This window comes from Marmota flaviventris, chromosome 9, assembly GCF_047511675.1.
Source record: "Marmota flaviventris isolate mMarFla1 chromosome 9, mMarFla1.hap1, whole genome shotgun sequence".
Taxonomy (NCBI): Eukaryota; Metazoa; Chordata; class Mammalia; order Rodentia; family Sciuridae; genus Marmota; species Marmota flaviventris.
Window position 1 is genome coordinate 103,479,410 of NC_092506.1, and position 14,015 is coordinate 103,493,424.

The 14,015-nt window shown below is 46.2% G+C and overlaps 1 protein-coding gene and 1 pseudogene across 3 annotated transcripts; one reads left to right on the top strand and one right to left on the bottom strand.

Annotated features, from left to right (window-relative positions):
- Positions 1-212: 212 nt before the first annotated feature.
- On the bottom strand, positions 213-6,686 carry Slc37a4 (solute carrier family 37 member 4). Of its 3 annotated transcripts, XM_071616764.1 has the most exons (10): positions 6,644-6,683; positions 6,049-6,297; positions 4,917-5,255; positions 3,894-4,126; positions 3,348-3,591; positions 2,701-2,859; positions 2,378-2,463; positions 1,767-1,880; positions 1,014-1,152; positions 213-906 (listed from the first exon to the last, which is right to left on the bottom strand). In XM_071616764.1, the coding sequence occupies exons 3-10, from the start codon at positions 5,062-5,064 to the stop codon at positions 740-742; spliced, it is 1,290 nt and encodes a 429-aa protein (XP_071472865.1). In that variant the 5' UTR covers positions 5,065-5,255; positions 6,049-6,297; positions 6,644-6,683; the 3' UTR covers positions 213-739. The 3 variants fall into 3 exon arrangements, with proteins under 3 accessions (XP_071472865.1, XP_027786266.2, XP_027786268.2); XM_027930465.3 differs by lacking the exon at positions 6,049-6,297 and having other exon boundaries at positions 6,644-6,686; XM_027930467.3 differs by lacking the exons at positions 6,049-6,297; positions 6,644-6,683 and having other exon boundaries at positions 3,894-4,157; positions 4,917-5,009.
- A 3,384-nt stretch (positions 6,687-10,070) lies between these two features.
- LOC114089062 (U6 spliceosomal RNA) lies at positions 10,071-10,170 on the top strand (annotated as a pseudogene).
- Positions 10,171-14,015: the final 3,845 nt, after the last annotated feature.

Consider the following 14,015-nt stretch of genomic DNA (forward strand, 5'->3'; position numbering starts at 1 on the left):
TCTCTAAAATGATTATTAAATTACACAGTGTTCCAACTGAAGGCATCAGACACATCAGCTTAATGGTATCTATCTGTGCTTCAGCATTCCCACTCCAAGGAAATGAACATCTTTCCCTTTGGGATGGAAAGAGCACATACTGATGAGTAATTTTCCAAGGAAAACCACCTCTAGCTTCTATTATTAGCCCTTTTGAAAGAATGAGTTAACTCTTTAGTATCAAATCTAGTTTTAATCTACAAGTCACCTTCTCCTTCCATCCATACCCTGTACTGTACTCAAGCTGTTGATGAGAATGGTGGCCTTCTCTCTTCCACTGGGGACTTGAGGTATTGGTAATAGCTACTGCCCACTGCTGAGAGGCCTTAGGGCAGAGAAGTCACAGGTTATTGGTGCCTTGCAGCTGCAGGGAATAGGTGGGTGGGAATAGGTAGGGTAGGGCCCAGGAGAAGAAGAAGGGTACAGTACATACCCTGACTGCAGGAGTTACCTATTCCTCTGAAAGCAGGAAATAGGAGCTAAGGAGTCCAAGAACAAAGGTTATCTTTTAAATAGAACATAGGATGAGGAACAGGGACCTCATTAGCTACTGATAACTTCCAGTGCCACCTGAGTGAGAGAAGGCGCCGAAACAGAACATCAAAGCTTGAGTGCTAGCCAGAGGGAACACTCCCTTTCTGCACCCCACTGTGTGCAAAGGGAGATGGTAGGTGAGAGGGTACTCCAGAGCCTGCAGTCTTCACTCAGCTTTCTTGGGCACTCGGCCCATCTTGGTGCGGATGTTTCGGAGCAGGAAGAACACAGCTGTGCTGGCTGTACAAATCATTTCAGCTACCCAGAAGGCTGTGCTCCAACTGTAGTGCTTGGCAATGGTGCTGAATGGTAGCCCAGCCAGAAAGCCGCCCACTGTCAGAGAGGAGGGAAAAGCCTATGGGCTGCCTCCTGTCTCTAGCAGGCTTGTGTGCAAGGCACAACAGGGGCAAGGCAGATATATTCTAGAAGGTATCACTTACCATTGGCCATGAGTCCCACAATAGCATGAGAGGTGCCACACAAATTGGGAGGGGCACTCTCATTGGCTATGACTCCAAACAAAGCAATAGGACCATAAGAGGAGAAACCAAAAACAGCTCCCAACACCAGGATCCAGATCTGCAAGGGTAGAGTGGAGTGCATGAGTCAGAAAGCTGCCTAACTACCTGCCCACCCCTGCCAGAAGACAGACAAAATGCTTGACTCTCAGGAACAAGCAGTATGAAGGGTCAGTAAGTGACCCTCCTCACACACTCTCCAGTACAACTGACAATACAGAGCCAGAGTGACAGATGCCATACTAAGCAAACCTAAGAGCTTAGGTGGGTAAAGGAAAGTGGAACAGAAGTCATCCCTCCAAGTTGGAACGCTGACTTTTTCAGAATTTATGCAAGCTGGATTGGTAAGGGGCAAGGCAGAGGGACAGGACAAAGGTGAGACAGACCAGGAGAAAAAAAAAACAGATATCTTAAGGCACCTCCTGCTCTGTAAAGCCTGTGAGCTCAGCAAGAGGGTGGAGAGCCGGAGTCCAGAAAGCAACATCCTAGAAGCAGAAGAAAACCAGGCCCAGAGTGGAGGAGGGGACCCAAAGTACAGAGGAGAACTGAGGTATAAACAGAACTGAAAATGAAAATCAGAAGCAGAGAATGGGTTGGCCCCTGCTGGAGCCAGAGAGAGGGAAGAGAGCTTTCTCTCCTTGTACCCTGGCTCCACCCATCTCTCCCCCCATTTACCTTGGGGGAGTCACTGGTCACTGTAACCCGGAAGAGGTACATTGACACTGTCATGCCAGCCATCATGAACAGCAACAGGCTGTGGCGAGGGTTCCCGTAGACAGACAGCCCCGCCTGTGGATACAGTCACAGTGATGTCAGGCCCTCAAAGCAGGGCAGAGCACCCCCATCCTGGACTCTGACACAACAGGGCCTCTGCTGGCAGCTCTTTGGCAATACCATCACAGTTCTTGGCCTCAGGCAGCTCTGAGAGGCCCTAGGACTTGCTCATTTATGTTCTGAGGCCAAATTCCATCCCTTCCTCCACCGTTGGGCAGGCACAGGACACGTGCTGGGAAGCTGCACCCAGTCCACCCCTGCCCCCAGTTTTCCTGTAGCAGTGGAGAAGCCTATAGCTAGACTGAAAGAGATTCCAGTTCTCTGGCATCAATTAAAACCCTTTTCCCTTCAGCCTTATCTCCACATCCCTAGAGAAGGATAACCTGGAATCATTTTTACCCAACCCAAACCAGCATATATATGCCAGCCAGCCTGTATCCCAGGGCATCCTATCCCGGCCACACAGGGAAGACTCAAAAGGACCTTTCTTCCTGTCCCTTCTGCCCACTCACCTTTGCCATTGCCCTGTCTGACAGGTAGCCAGCTGCAATGCTGCCTATAAGGCCCCCAACCTCCAGGGCACTCACATAGGAGCTACCTATAGGGAGAGTTGTGGAAAAAGAGGGGTGGAAAGGGGTTACACATTTATACTATAATGGCTTAACCCAGAGGGTACATAAAGAGCCCCTGAGGAGTTATCAACCATAGCTGCCAGAGTGGTGCCCAGCCTCAGGGAAAGAATAAAGAGGGTAAAGGCAAGTAGAGCCTAGATTTCCCGTCTTCTGCATTGGTTCCTGCTCCTGAATGCCCATCCCCATCCCAATGCTCATCTTACCCACAAGGGCGGACTGTCCTTTCTCCTGAATAAGGAAGAACTGGCCCCAGTCTGTACAGCAGGTCTTTACTCCAAACACCACAAGGTAGCCAGCGGAGAGCACCCACAGATAGGGGGACAGCAGCAGCTCCTGTAGGGTACTCTCCTCCTTCGAGGAGCCTAAAGATGGGAAGAAGCCAGGCCTCAGGCTCTGCTCCTGCTATCTTGCCCCCACTGCACCACCACCACTCATTAACCAGCCACAGGAGCAGAGTCCATGGGCACCACAGAATCAGTGAATGGTATTCCCTTTAAGCCCCTGCTGTTCTGTCCCTGACTCCGCTGCAAGTCTCAACAAATGAAAGAGAAACTGAGGATTGTGGCAGATGGAGGAAGGCACCCAAACCACTTAAACTGAGGATACTAACCAAGATAGGGAAAGCTGTGGTGTTGTGCAGAAGTACCAGAATTAATATGAGTTACCGTATCTGTTGACTCTGCCTCTCTGGACAGAGTTTTAGTTATTCCCCACCAAACCTCCATTGCTACCCATTCCCTACTCCATTGGCTAGCACAGGATGAGGCCTAAGACTAGTCCTCACAAAGTTCTGCCAAGTGAATGGTGAATAAAGGTGCCCAGTGGTTGGCTTGGGTGGGTGCAGGCTCACCCTTCTTGCCCTTGGAGGGGGTAGGGTCCAGGTTACGGAGGCCAACATCAGCAGGTTCATTGTGGATGAGCAGGAGACAGAGGAAGGAGACAACCACACACAGTACCCCAGACAGGGCCAGTGTGCTGCGCCAGCTGTAGCTCTGGGCGAGGATGGTTGCCAGGATAGGGCCCAGCCCTCCAGCCAGGTTCATGCTGGTTGACAGGATGGCCCACCAAGTGCCAAACTGAGATGGCTCAAACCACTGTGAGGCAGAGGAGGGCAGAATAGGTGCCTGACCTATAGCTCATGTTGATGGTGGGACTCAGGTGGGGCAGGCCCAGAAGCTCATATTACAGGGATGAGGGAGAGGGTGCTTCTGCTTGGCAGGGCCAATTCCTTCATCTGCCACCTGATCCCACCAATCTCCTAAAATATCTTGACAAGCAAGAGGAGCTGGCTGGGAACTCCTAAGGAATCTGCCATGGGTTAGGGGCGAAGGGGTGTTCCCATATGCCCTTTAGGATCCTGTATGCCAGTCCACACAGGCTCAGTGGAAGCACTCACCTTCCGTAGGATCTTCCCACAAGGGGGCCAACCCAGCCCCTGTGCCAGGCCATTAAGGAACCAGAGTGCAGCAAAGACAGGTACTGTGGAGCTCCAGGAAAAGACTACGTTGACCAGGCCAACCAGGAGCAGCCCAGAGGAGAAGAGCCAGCGAGCACTCATCTGGTCGGACAGCACCCCACTCACAAACTTGCTGATGGCATAGGCTGCTGACTGGCTGCTGGTGATGAGCCCTGCAGCGGAGGGGAGCAGGGAGCAGGACACCTGGGGGGTTAGGGCAGAGCAGAGGCACAGGAGGGATGGAGGAAGGCATGGGGTCAGGTGTATAGAGGTGCCCAGCAGGGTGAGACAGGTTCTTTCCCAGAGGAACAGGAGGAACTGTGCTGTGATCTTGACACTCAAGGAGACAGCTGTGTCTGCTACCTCTTCTGCCTGCCCAACCAATATCACTAGCCCCAGGCTGACCCATGACTTCTCAGCCTCTTGTAGAGTTAGTTCTAGCTGCAGCTGTCAGGGAACAAGAAGGAAGCATCTCCCCTCCCAGGGGTCTGCATATGCCTGATTTCCCTCCTGACCCAAATGCTAACCTAAGTCCTCTAGCAGTGTTGCCCCACCTCTGAACACTGGGTGATGGGTTCAGGATTAGAGTCAGAAACCTTGCCACATGCCAGGCCACAGGAAATCACTGAGCCAGCTTCCCAGTGCTCAGTATCAGTAGCCAGAACTCAAGCTGCAGCCTCTGCATCCACACAGGTGTGGAAACCTTGCTTAGAACCCCCAAAAACTCAAACAGTACCTCTGAAGGCACATTTGGGTTACAGGCATTCATATACCTTTACCCACACTATGTACACAGACCTCAGAGTCCTTTCATCTGGCACATGCCCACTGCCCCCAGCCCTGCTGTGCAGAACACCCACACACACACACTCCATACAAGCCTGTACATGTTGCACTGTCACTAATTATGTGCCCTGTTGGTTTTGTGTCCCCAGCCCACCACCCTGTCCTTCCAGGGCTCACCCAAATCATCCTTGTCCAGAGGGATCTCTTCCACCAATGATGGCATGACAAAGGAGAAGGTCTTGCGGTTGAAGTAGTATAGGCTGTAGCCCCCAAACATGGCTGAGAAGATCACAGTGCGGTAATAGCCATAGCTTTGGGGTGCCATGGTAGAAAAGAGCAGTCCCTGCAGGCCAGGACGCAGCCTCTTATCACAGCTCCTACTTGTAGCTCTCAGTGCTCAGATTTGCTGAGTTGGTTTTTTTCTGTTCCCTCCTCCACCCAGCCTGCTAGGCTCCCTTTATAGCTGCCTTCTGGACAATCATTAAGCCTGAGGCGGCTCCTAGGGAACCCAGTGTCCTGAGGGAGACAAGAAAACAGATTACTGAGTCCCAAACTGCCGGAGTGGGAGGGTCCCAGAGGGAGGCATGCCTGTGAACCAAGCCAGCACCCTGTGTCCTCAGAATTTCTGTCTTTCCCTCCTTTTCCTTGTCAGCTTGCCTGTGCAACCAGCTGTGATTAAAGGCTCAACCTAATTACTTTTGTCTGCAGGAACCCAAGGGAGTCAAGGGCAGGATGAACAGAGCCGCCCTCTCTACCCCTGCTCCCTCAGTCAGAATGGTTCAGTGAGGGCTTACTGGTTGCCAAGCACTGCAATAGGTGCTAGATTAGTTTCTGCTTTCTCTCTCTTCTCCTCCAATCAGACATACCCCCAAGAACCCCACTTTCAAGCCTTCTAGAGCAGACCTCACCCAATGCTTAGCACACAATGGAGCCCAACTGTGTCCTAACACAATAGTCCCCCCCTTATCCTCAGGAGATACATTCCTAGACACTCCCCTCCCCTCTTTCTTAGACATATCTATGATAAAGTTTAATTTGTTAGATGCAGTAAGATATTAACAAAAATAAAACAATTCTAACAATATACTAGAATAAAAACTTAAAACTTATGAATCGTTTTCTGAATTTTCCATTTAATATTTTCCCACTGCGGCTGACTTCAGTTAACTGCAAAATGAAAAGCAAAAGCATGGATAATAGGGGACTCCTGTAGTTGCAGAATTTCAAGCAGAAGAATCCCTCTAGTTCGCCCCACAGTGTCACGCAGAAAACCCCACGGAGGACTGAGGTCTTGATGGGTCCCCATTACCCTGCAACGTCAGTTCGGGCTTCCGTCTGGCTGGGATTTGCAGGGGATCTTAGCGGTCTGTGGGCGGAAAGATGCACCGCCAAGCTCCGGGGTGGGGTACTGGAGCGCCCTGCCTCCCGGGCAGGCAATGTGTCCCGGCTTTTCCGCTCGGCTAAGGCGGCTAGTGGAGCAGAAGGCGTGGGCGCGAGCTGAGCCGGCGGCCGCACGTAGTCTCCGGAGGCCCCTAGCTCTGGCAGTCAGAAGATCGGCCTGGCAGGGGCGCCAAGCGGCGAGGACGGGGAGGGCAGAAGCGGCGGGCTGTCGGCAACTGCCCAGCTCCAGTGTCCTCAAGCTACCTAGGACACCCGACTCCGGGGCTGGGAACCACCGGGCCGGGTGCAGCAGCAGGAGAGACTGACAGTATAAAGAGGGCGCGCTAGCGTCTCGGCAGCCCCCAGACCCTGGAACTTTTCCCCACCCCTGAAGGGGCAGCCGCAGGAGCAACCCCGGGTTCTATCAAAAGTTAGGGTTCGCCAACAATGGGGACCCAAGAACGAAGATTCTCCCTCCCGCCCTGCCCTCAGGTGACGCTCTTCCCCAGCATACCGCCTCCTACCTGGACAGAGGAGGGAGTCCGGCTAAGACGGGGCGGGGCCAGGCCAGAGAGCACTGCGCATGCGCCGAGGGTGGAGCTGGTCCACCTTCGGGTGCGAAGGAGCCTTTTGGTCTCTAGAGTGTAGTCTTAGTCACACGGATTAATCTGCTCCTTGTACGGGGACAGCGCCTCTTAAGATCTGGGCATCGTATGTCCAATTCTAAATTGGTTACATTCAGTAAACCAGTTTCTAGTGAGTGCCTTCCACTACCAACACACGGAAATACTAATGTAATAATTATTGTTTCCTAGTTGCTTACAGTATGTATTACAAAGTCTTGTAGGAGCACTCGGTAAGAAGTTAATGCGACCTCAGCACAATTTGAAATTTTATCTTGTGGTCAGACAAGAGAGAGAACAACATGGCCATAGTTTTCAAAGGAACAGACCCTGAGTAAACCATAAATTCTAATCTTGGGTCCTCTATATAATAACAGTGACCAAAGGCACTATCTGTGATTCCCATTTTTGGTGGGTTTTTTTTTTTTTTTTTTTTTTTTGTTGTTGTTGTTGTTGTTGGTATTGTAGAGTAAACCCAGGGACTGGAGCTTTATCACTGAGCTACATCACTAGCTTTTTAAATTTTGAGACAAGCCTGGTCTCGGACCTGCAATCCTCCTGCCTCAACCTCCTAAATCTGTGGGATTACAGGTGTGGCCCACACAGCATGATTGTGATCCTGTTTCTTAACCAACCTCATAGTTCGTTGTGAGGACTTAACAGATGATATAGATGAGAGCTCAGAAAATTTAGGTAAGGGTTCTTCACAGCAGTGGCTTCCACCTGTTAAACCAAGTTCAAGACCAAGAGATTCCTGAAATAAAAGGTTTATGGTCGCCAGAAGAAAACTTCCATCCTGGGACAGTCACCAGCAGCAAGACTAGGTAGCACCTGGAAATATGTCTCCTGGATCTAAAAAGTCAGAGTGTTTTATAATGAAAATTTGTGGGAAAGAAAGCTTAAATTGTTTGCATTGAATTTACATTGGCTATAGATATATTGGTTTATTGGCTATAAACAAAGTAGTTAATGTTTTAGGATAGTGTGTACAGTCAACAAAATGTGCCAGCTTGATGGTGGATCTCTGGGAATTTTGTTTGCTTAAGGTAGTGCGGATTGAAACCAGGGGCTACGGGCTGGGGATGTGGCTCAAGCGGTAGCGCGCTCGCCTGGCATGCGTGCGGCCCGGGTTCCATCCTCAGCACCACATACAAAGATGTTATGTCCCCCAAAAACTAAAAAATAAATATTAAAAAAAAATCCTCTCTCCAAACCAGGGGCTAGGAGGCTGCTTTTTTTTTTTTTTTTTAAATAGACAAGGTTTTGCTAAATTGCTCAGGTTGAACTCAAACTTGTTATCCTGCCTTAGTCTCCCAAACCACTGGGATTATAGGCGTTCACTATTGCACTCTGGAAGTTTTTCTTTTTGGGGGATACTGGAGATGGAACTCAGAGGCACTCAACCACTGAGCCACATCCCCAGGCCTATTTTGCATTTTATTTAGAGATGGGTCTCACTGAGTTGCTTAGTGACTCACTGTTGCTGAGGCTGGCTTTGAACTGGCGATCCTCCTGCCTCTGCCTCCTGGCCTGCTGGGATTACAAGTGTGGGACACTGTGCCCCACCTTCTGGGAGTTTTGAGTCAAAGTTTCAACACTTATTCAGGAAGGTTATGTTTTGTTTTGTTTTGTTTTGGCCTGAAACTGTCCAACTGTTGACTGATTAACTTCTCTTATCTCTCCTCCTCCCTCTTCCTACCTTTGTAGTGAAATTTAGGACATCTCACCAATCCCACAGAAGAATGGATGAAGGAATTGTGTTTCAAAATTGAGAGCAAAGATCTTTTAGACTAGGACAGGTGGTCAGGGATGGCAGGAGGGGGAGATGAGATGGAATGGGAAAGAGTGTTGCTGAATTTCATTAATTCAATATGTATCACACATATTGCTAGAGAGCCTAGCATATTCTAGGCAGTGTGTTGTCAGTGAAATTCACAAAAGGAACAGGAACTGAGTTTCTTCTTAGCAAACAAGAGGGTTAGGGAGCTAGCTCAATGGTAGAGCATATGCTGAATATGCCAAGGACTGAGTCTGATCCCCAACACACAAAAGAAAAGAAAAGAAAAAGATGGGGCTGGGGATGTGGCTCAAGTGGTAGCGCGCTCGCCTGGCATGCATGCGGCCCGGGTTCGATCCTCAGCACCACATACAAACAAAGATGTTGTGTCCGCCGAAAACTAAAAAATAAATATTAAAAATTCTCTCTCTCTCACTCTCTCTTTAAAAAAAAAAAGAAAAATCAGAAAAGCAATGTGGTATAAATAATCTCTGCTTTATCTAACAAATATGGGAGCCCTTGAGCTTTTCCTCCTTTCTACCTTTTAAAGTTTAACATACATACAATAAAGTATAAAAAGTGTATGACTGGGCTGGGGTTGTGGCTCAGAGGTAGAGCGCTCAGGTAACATGTTTGAGGTACTGGTTCCATCCTCAGCACCATATAAAGAAAAATAAAGACATTGTGTCCACCTATAACTATATAATTATATATATAACTATATATATAAATAAATATATATATATATTTAAAGTGTATGACTCTTAAGTGTAACAGCTCAATGAGTTTTTTGTTGTTTTTCTCTGGTGCTGGGCATGGAGCCCATGGCCTTGGGCATGCTAGGCAAACACACATCTTCTTCCACTGAGCTATACTTCCAGCTTCAGTTTTGTTTTTTTAACATAGGTTAATACCCCTGTAACTACTACCCAGATCAAGTTAACAGTCCTGACATTTTATTTTGGAAATTTTTAAACCTACAGAAAAGTTGCAAAAATACTCTAAGTAGTACTTTCAACATATTTAATGTTTTGTCAAGTTTACTGAATCCCTCTATATGTATGTATGTGTGTGTGTATTTGTTGTTGAACCATATCATCCCAAGAAAATATATTCATTAACATGAGGTTCATGTTTAAATGTTTCCAGTTTTTCCAAAGATGCCTTTTTTTTTTCTTATTTATTTTTTAGTTTTCGGCGGATACATCATCTTTGTTTGTATGTGGTGCTGAGGATCGAACCCGGGCCGCATGCATGCCAGGCGAGCGCGCTACCGCTTGAGCCACATCCCCAGCCCCGCCTTTTTTTTTTTTTTTTTTTTTTTTTTGGCACCAGGAATTGAACCCAGGGGCACTTATCCACTGAGCCACATTCCCAGCCCTTTTTCTTTTTCATTTTGAGAGAGTCTCACTAAGTTGCTTAGGGCCTCTAAATTGCTGAGGCTGGCCTCAAACTTGTGATCTTCCAATTCAGCCTCCTGAATCGCTGGGATCACAGGTATGCACCACCATATCTAGTTCCCTTTTAGAGCTCTTTTAAAATCCAGAATCTGTGCTTGCTTTGGCAGCACATATACTGAAATTGGAACTATAAAGAGAGCATTGCCCCTGCTCAAGGATGACACGCAAATTTTGAAGCATTTCATATTTTTTTGATAATGTGGTAAACACTTGATTATCTGTATAACATTGACTGATTAACACCATTTTGGCCACCAGTACTTTGGCTAGAGTGGAAGAAGATGGTCTTGGTGTTCCTTGTTGTCTGGAAGATTGTTCCTCTTTGAATTCCTGGGCTTGTCTTCTAGTTTGCATTTGCTTGAAATTTTATTGAAACCCTTTAATGAAAAAAATAAATATTTGGTTTCAAATGGCAATAAATAAATAGATAAATAAAATTAAGTCCAGAATCTAGCCAGGCACAGTGGCACACATGTGTAATCCCAGTGTCTTAGGAGGCTGAGGCAGGAGAATCTCAAATTTGAGGTTAGCCTTGGCAATTTAGCAAGACCTTTTCTCAAAATAAAAACTAGAAAGGTCTGGGGATGTAGCTCAGTGGTAAAGCACCCCTTAGTTCAATTTCTAGTACCAAATTTAAAAAAAAATGTAAAGATTACTATCAGTGCAAATTAATGATTTTTTAAATTCAATGTATATGCCTATCATTATCTATATTAATGTTCAAATTGTCCCACCTTTGACCATTGGGACCCCCATGTATGTTTTGCTTTTAAATGTTTTCCATTGTTAAAGTTATATATTATCATTAAAGTATATTTGGAAAAGGCAAAAAGAAATTTTTAAAAATTTTATTTATTTATTTATTGTATAGAATAATGCATTTTGATATATTGTACATAAATGGAGCACAACTTCTCATTCCTCTGGCTGTACAAGACAAAAAGAAATTGTAAGTACCAGATGGTGGAGATTACCACTTAATATTGAGTATTGCTATTTTTACTCTTTTTGCCTACACTTGTGTGCATATACATATAGATATATTTGTTTATATATACTGTGTTAGAATATATTTTGTATATATATATATATATATTTTTTTTTTTAAATTTATTTATTTATTTTTGTGTGTGTGGTGCTGGGGATTGAACCCAGGGCCTTATACATGTGAGGCAAGCACTCCACTGAGTGAACTATATACCCAGCCCCCCATATTCTATAATTTTTCCATTAAGTTGAAATTATCAGTTTAAAACTTGTCAGCCTCCCCACTAAGAAAGGGCCATGTATGAGTCAGGTATGATGGCACACAACTGTAATCTGGATGCTAAGGCAGGAGGATCACAGGTTTAAGACTAGCCTAGGAAACTTAGTAAGACTGTCTTAAAAAAGAAACCAAGGTGGGCTGGGATTGTGGCTCAGCGGTAGAGCACTAGCTTAACATGGGTGGGACCCAAGTTTGATTCTCAGCACCACATAAAAATAAAGGCATTGTGTTGTGTCCATCTACAAAAAGACTCATATTCTCTCTCTCTCTCTCTTTCCTTCAAAAAAAAAAAAAAAAAGAAAGAAAGAAAGAAAGAAACCAAGGGCTGGTGTTGTAGCTCAGTGGTAGAGCACTTTCCTGGCATGTGTGAAGCACAGGGTTCAATTCTCAGCACCACATATAAATAAATAAAGATCCATTGACAACTAAAAATATATATATATATTGTCAGATCAGGCGAGGCAGGCAGCAACCAAAGGAGGCAGATTTAAAAGGGCTGCTGGCTGAACAGGCTTTATTGGGATATCACTCCCGGGTGGAACTCCATAGACCCACAGAGGGGACAGAGGAAGGGTCTGAGGAGAAACTGCGTGGAAGTTCGACCGGACTGGACTTTTATGGGGCTTACAGCAGGAAGGGAAGGGCTTGGGACAGGAAAAGGTGTTTCTAGGGTCCCTTGCCCCCTTGGAGTTGGTCAGGGGAGTTGGCTGAACTCCAGGATTGGCCACGGGGTCCTGCTGATTGACAGGGTTAGTCAGGAGATCTGGCTGACTGACAGGCATTTCTGCCAGCATCTGATTGATGTTCTTTTCAGGCGCGGGCTGCTTTGTTCTAAGTTGCCACTAAGTCGCCACCACCGACCTAACATACATATATATATATATATATATATATATATATATATATATAGAGAGAGAGAGAGAGAGAGAGAGAGAGAGAGAGAGAGAGAGAGAGAGAAACAAGAAACTACATACTTTTTGCCATTACACCTAGCTACTGTGTGGTATAGAACAAGTGCTCTATGGGCTGGGGATGTGGCTCAAGCTGTAGCGCGCTCACCTGGCATGCATGTGGCCCGGGTTTGATCCTCAGCACCACATACAAACAAAGATGTTGTGTCGGCCAAAAACTAAAAAATAAATATTCTAAAAAATAGAACAAGTGCTCTATTAGTTACAGAACAATCATTTACACTATCTCCACACTTCTTTTTTTCTTTGTTTTCTTTTTTTGTAGTGCTGGGGATTGAACCCAGTGCCTCATGCTTGCTAGACAAGTGCTGTACCACCAAGCTATACCCCCAGCCCTAAACACTTTTATATTTTGATTTTTTTCCCCATTATAGCATAAACCCTTTTTTTCTTTTGGCAGTACTGTGTATCAAACTCAAGGCCTTATGCATTTTAGGCAAGGGCTTTAACAATGATCTATACCCTCTTCTGCCAGCACAGATTTTTTTTTTTTTCCTGTTACTGGGGATTGAATTCTGGGGTGCTCTACCAAGCTATTCCCTAGCGTGCTTTAGTTTTCATTTTGAGGCAGGATCTCACTGAGTTGCCCAGTTGGCCTTGAATTTATGATCCTACTTCTTCAGCCTCCCAAGTAGTTGGTATTACAGGTGTGTGCTACTGTGTCTGGCCCTAATGTAAACATTTTTTAGAGTTAAGGACTTTGAGCTTAGGGGAGTGAAATACTCAAAGTATTGTTTGCTAAGAGTGTTTGCTATTGAGGAGCAATAGACACAAGGGGCAGAACCTGGGCAGAGCTGTGGTTCCAATGGGAAGTGCTTAGAGTTCCACCTAGAGGGAGAGGAAGGGAGTGCGTTGGCAGTGGTAGGCCCTGCTTCCCACACTGCTGATGTAATTAGCTGGGAGTAGGGGAAGGGACTGGATTTCACCTCAGCCAGAGCTCAAAAGTATGGAAGTTCGCCGGCCACATGTGTGAGGCCAGAGACACTACTATGGCCTGAACACATCCCAGATATAGTTTAACAAGGCTTCGACTCATGCAGCATCAATTTAGGTACAATCCTCAACCCCTTTCAGCTGCTAGTCATGCTGAGTTATTTCTCTGTATTCTTCCTTCAGTTTTCTTAAGTAAAATATGGACTATATAACCTGTCTGGGTATGGCTGCGGGAATTAAATGAGAAAACACTCCAAAGTACATTACAGTCAGGACCTAGTAGGAACCTAAATGTTAATTTGCTGCTGCTGCTTCTTTTCTTTTTCTTCTCCTCCTCCCCCTCCTCTCCCTCCTCCTCCTCTTTTTTTTTTTTTTGGTACCAGGGATTGAACCCAGAGGTGTTTAACCACTGAGCCATATCCCAGACCCTTTTTATTTCTTATTTTGAGACAGGGTCTCATTAAGTTGCTTAAGACCTCCCTAGATTGCTAAGGCTAGCTTTGAATTCGCAATCCTCAAGATTTATAAGCCGCTGGGATTACAGGCATGTACCAGCATGCCCAGCTACTAATTTGCTCATTCTTTTTTCCTAAGAACATTATGGAAAAGAAAGGATAAAATGCTATCCCAAAGAAATAAGGCCAACTTTACAAAGATATAATAAAAAGTTAATGTGTGAGCAGGCCTGTAGTCTCCCACTACTCCAGAAGCTGAGGCTGGAGGATCCTCTGGAGCCCAGGTTGAAGACCAGCCTGGGCAATGCAGCAAGACCTCAACAAAAGAAAGAAAGAAAGAAAGAAAAAGCAAATGTGACTAAATGCAGTTCATGTCACATGCCTGAAAAAGAAGCTATAATTATGGTACT

What these genes read in the sequence shown, in the direction of transcription:
- Slc37a4 (XM_027930465.3), bottom strand. Translation starts at nt 5,064, where the DNA reads ATGGCACCCCAAAGCTATGGCTATTACCGCACTGTGATCTTCTCAGCC. An exon ending in CCCCTCCAAGGGCAAGAAGG is followed by an intron (nt 2,860 to 3,347) that starts GTGAGCCTGCAC and finishes TCCCATCTTTAG; the next exon opens with GCTCCTCGAAGGAGGAGAGT. An exon ending in TGTGGGACTCATGGCCAATG is followed by an intron (nt 907 to 1,013) that starts GTAAGTGATACC and finishes CCTCTCTGACAG; the next exon opens with TGGGCGGCTTTCTGGCTGGG.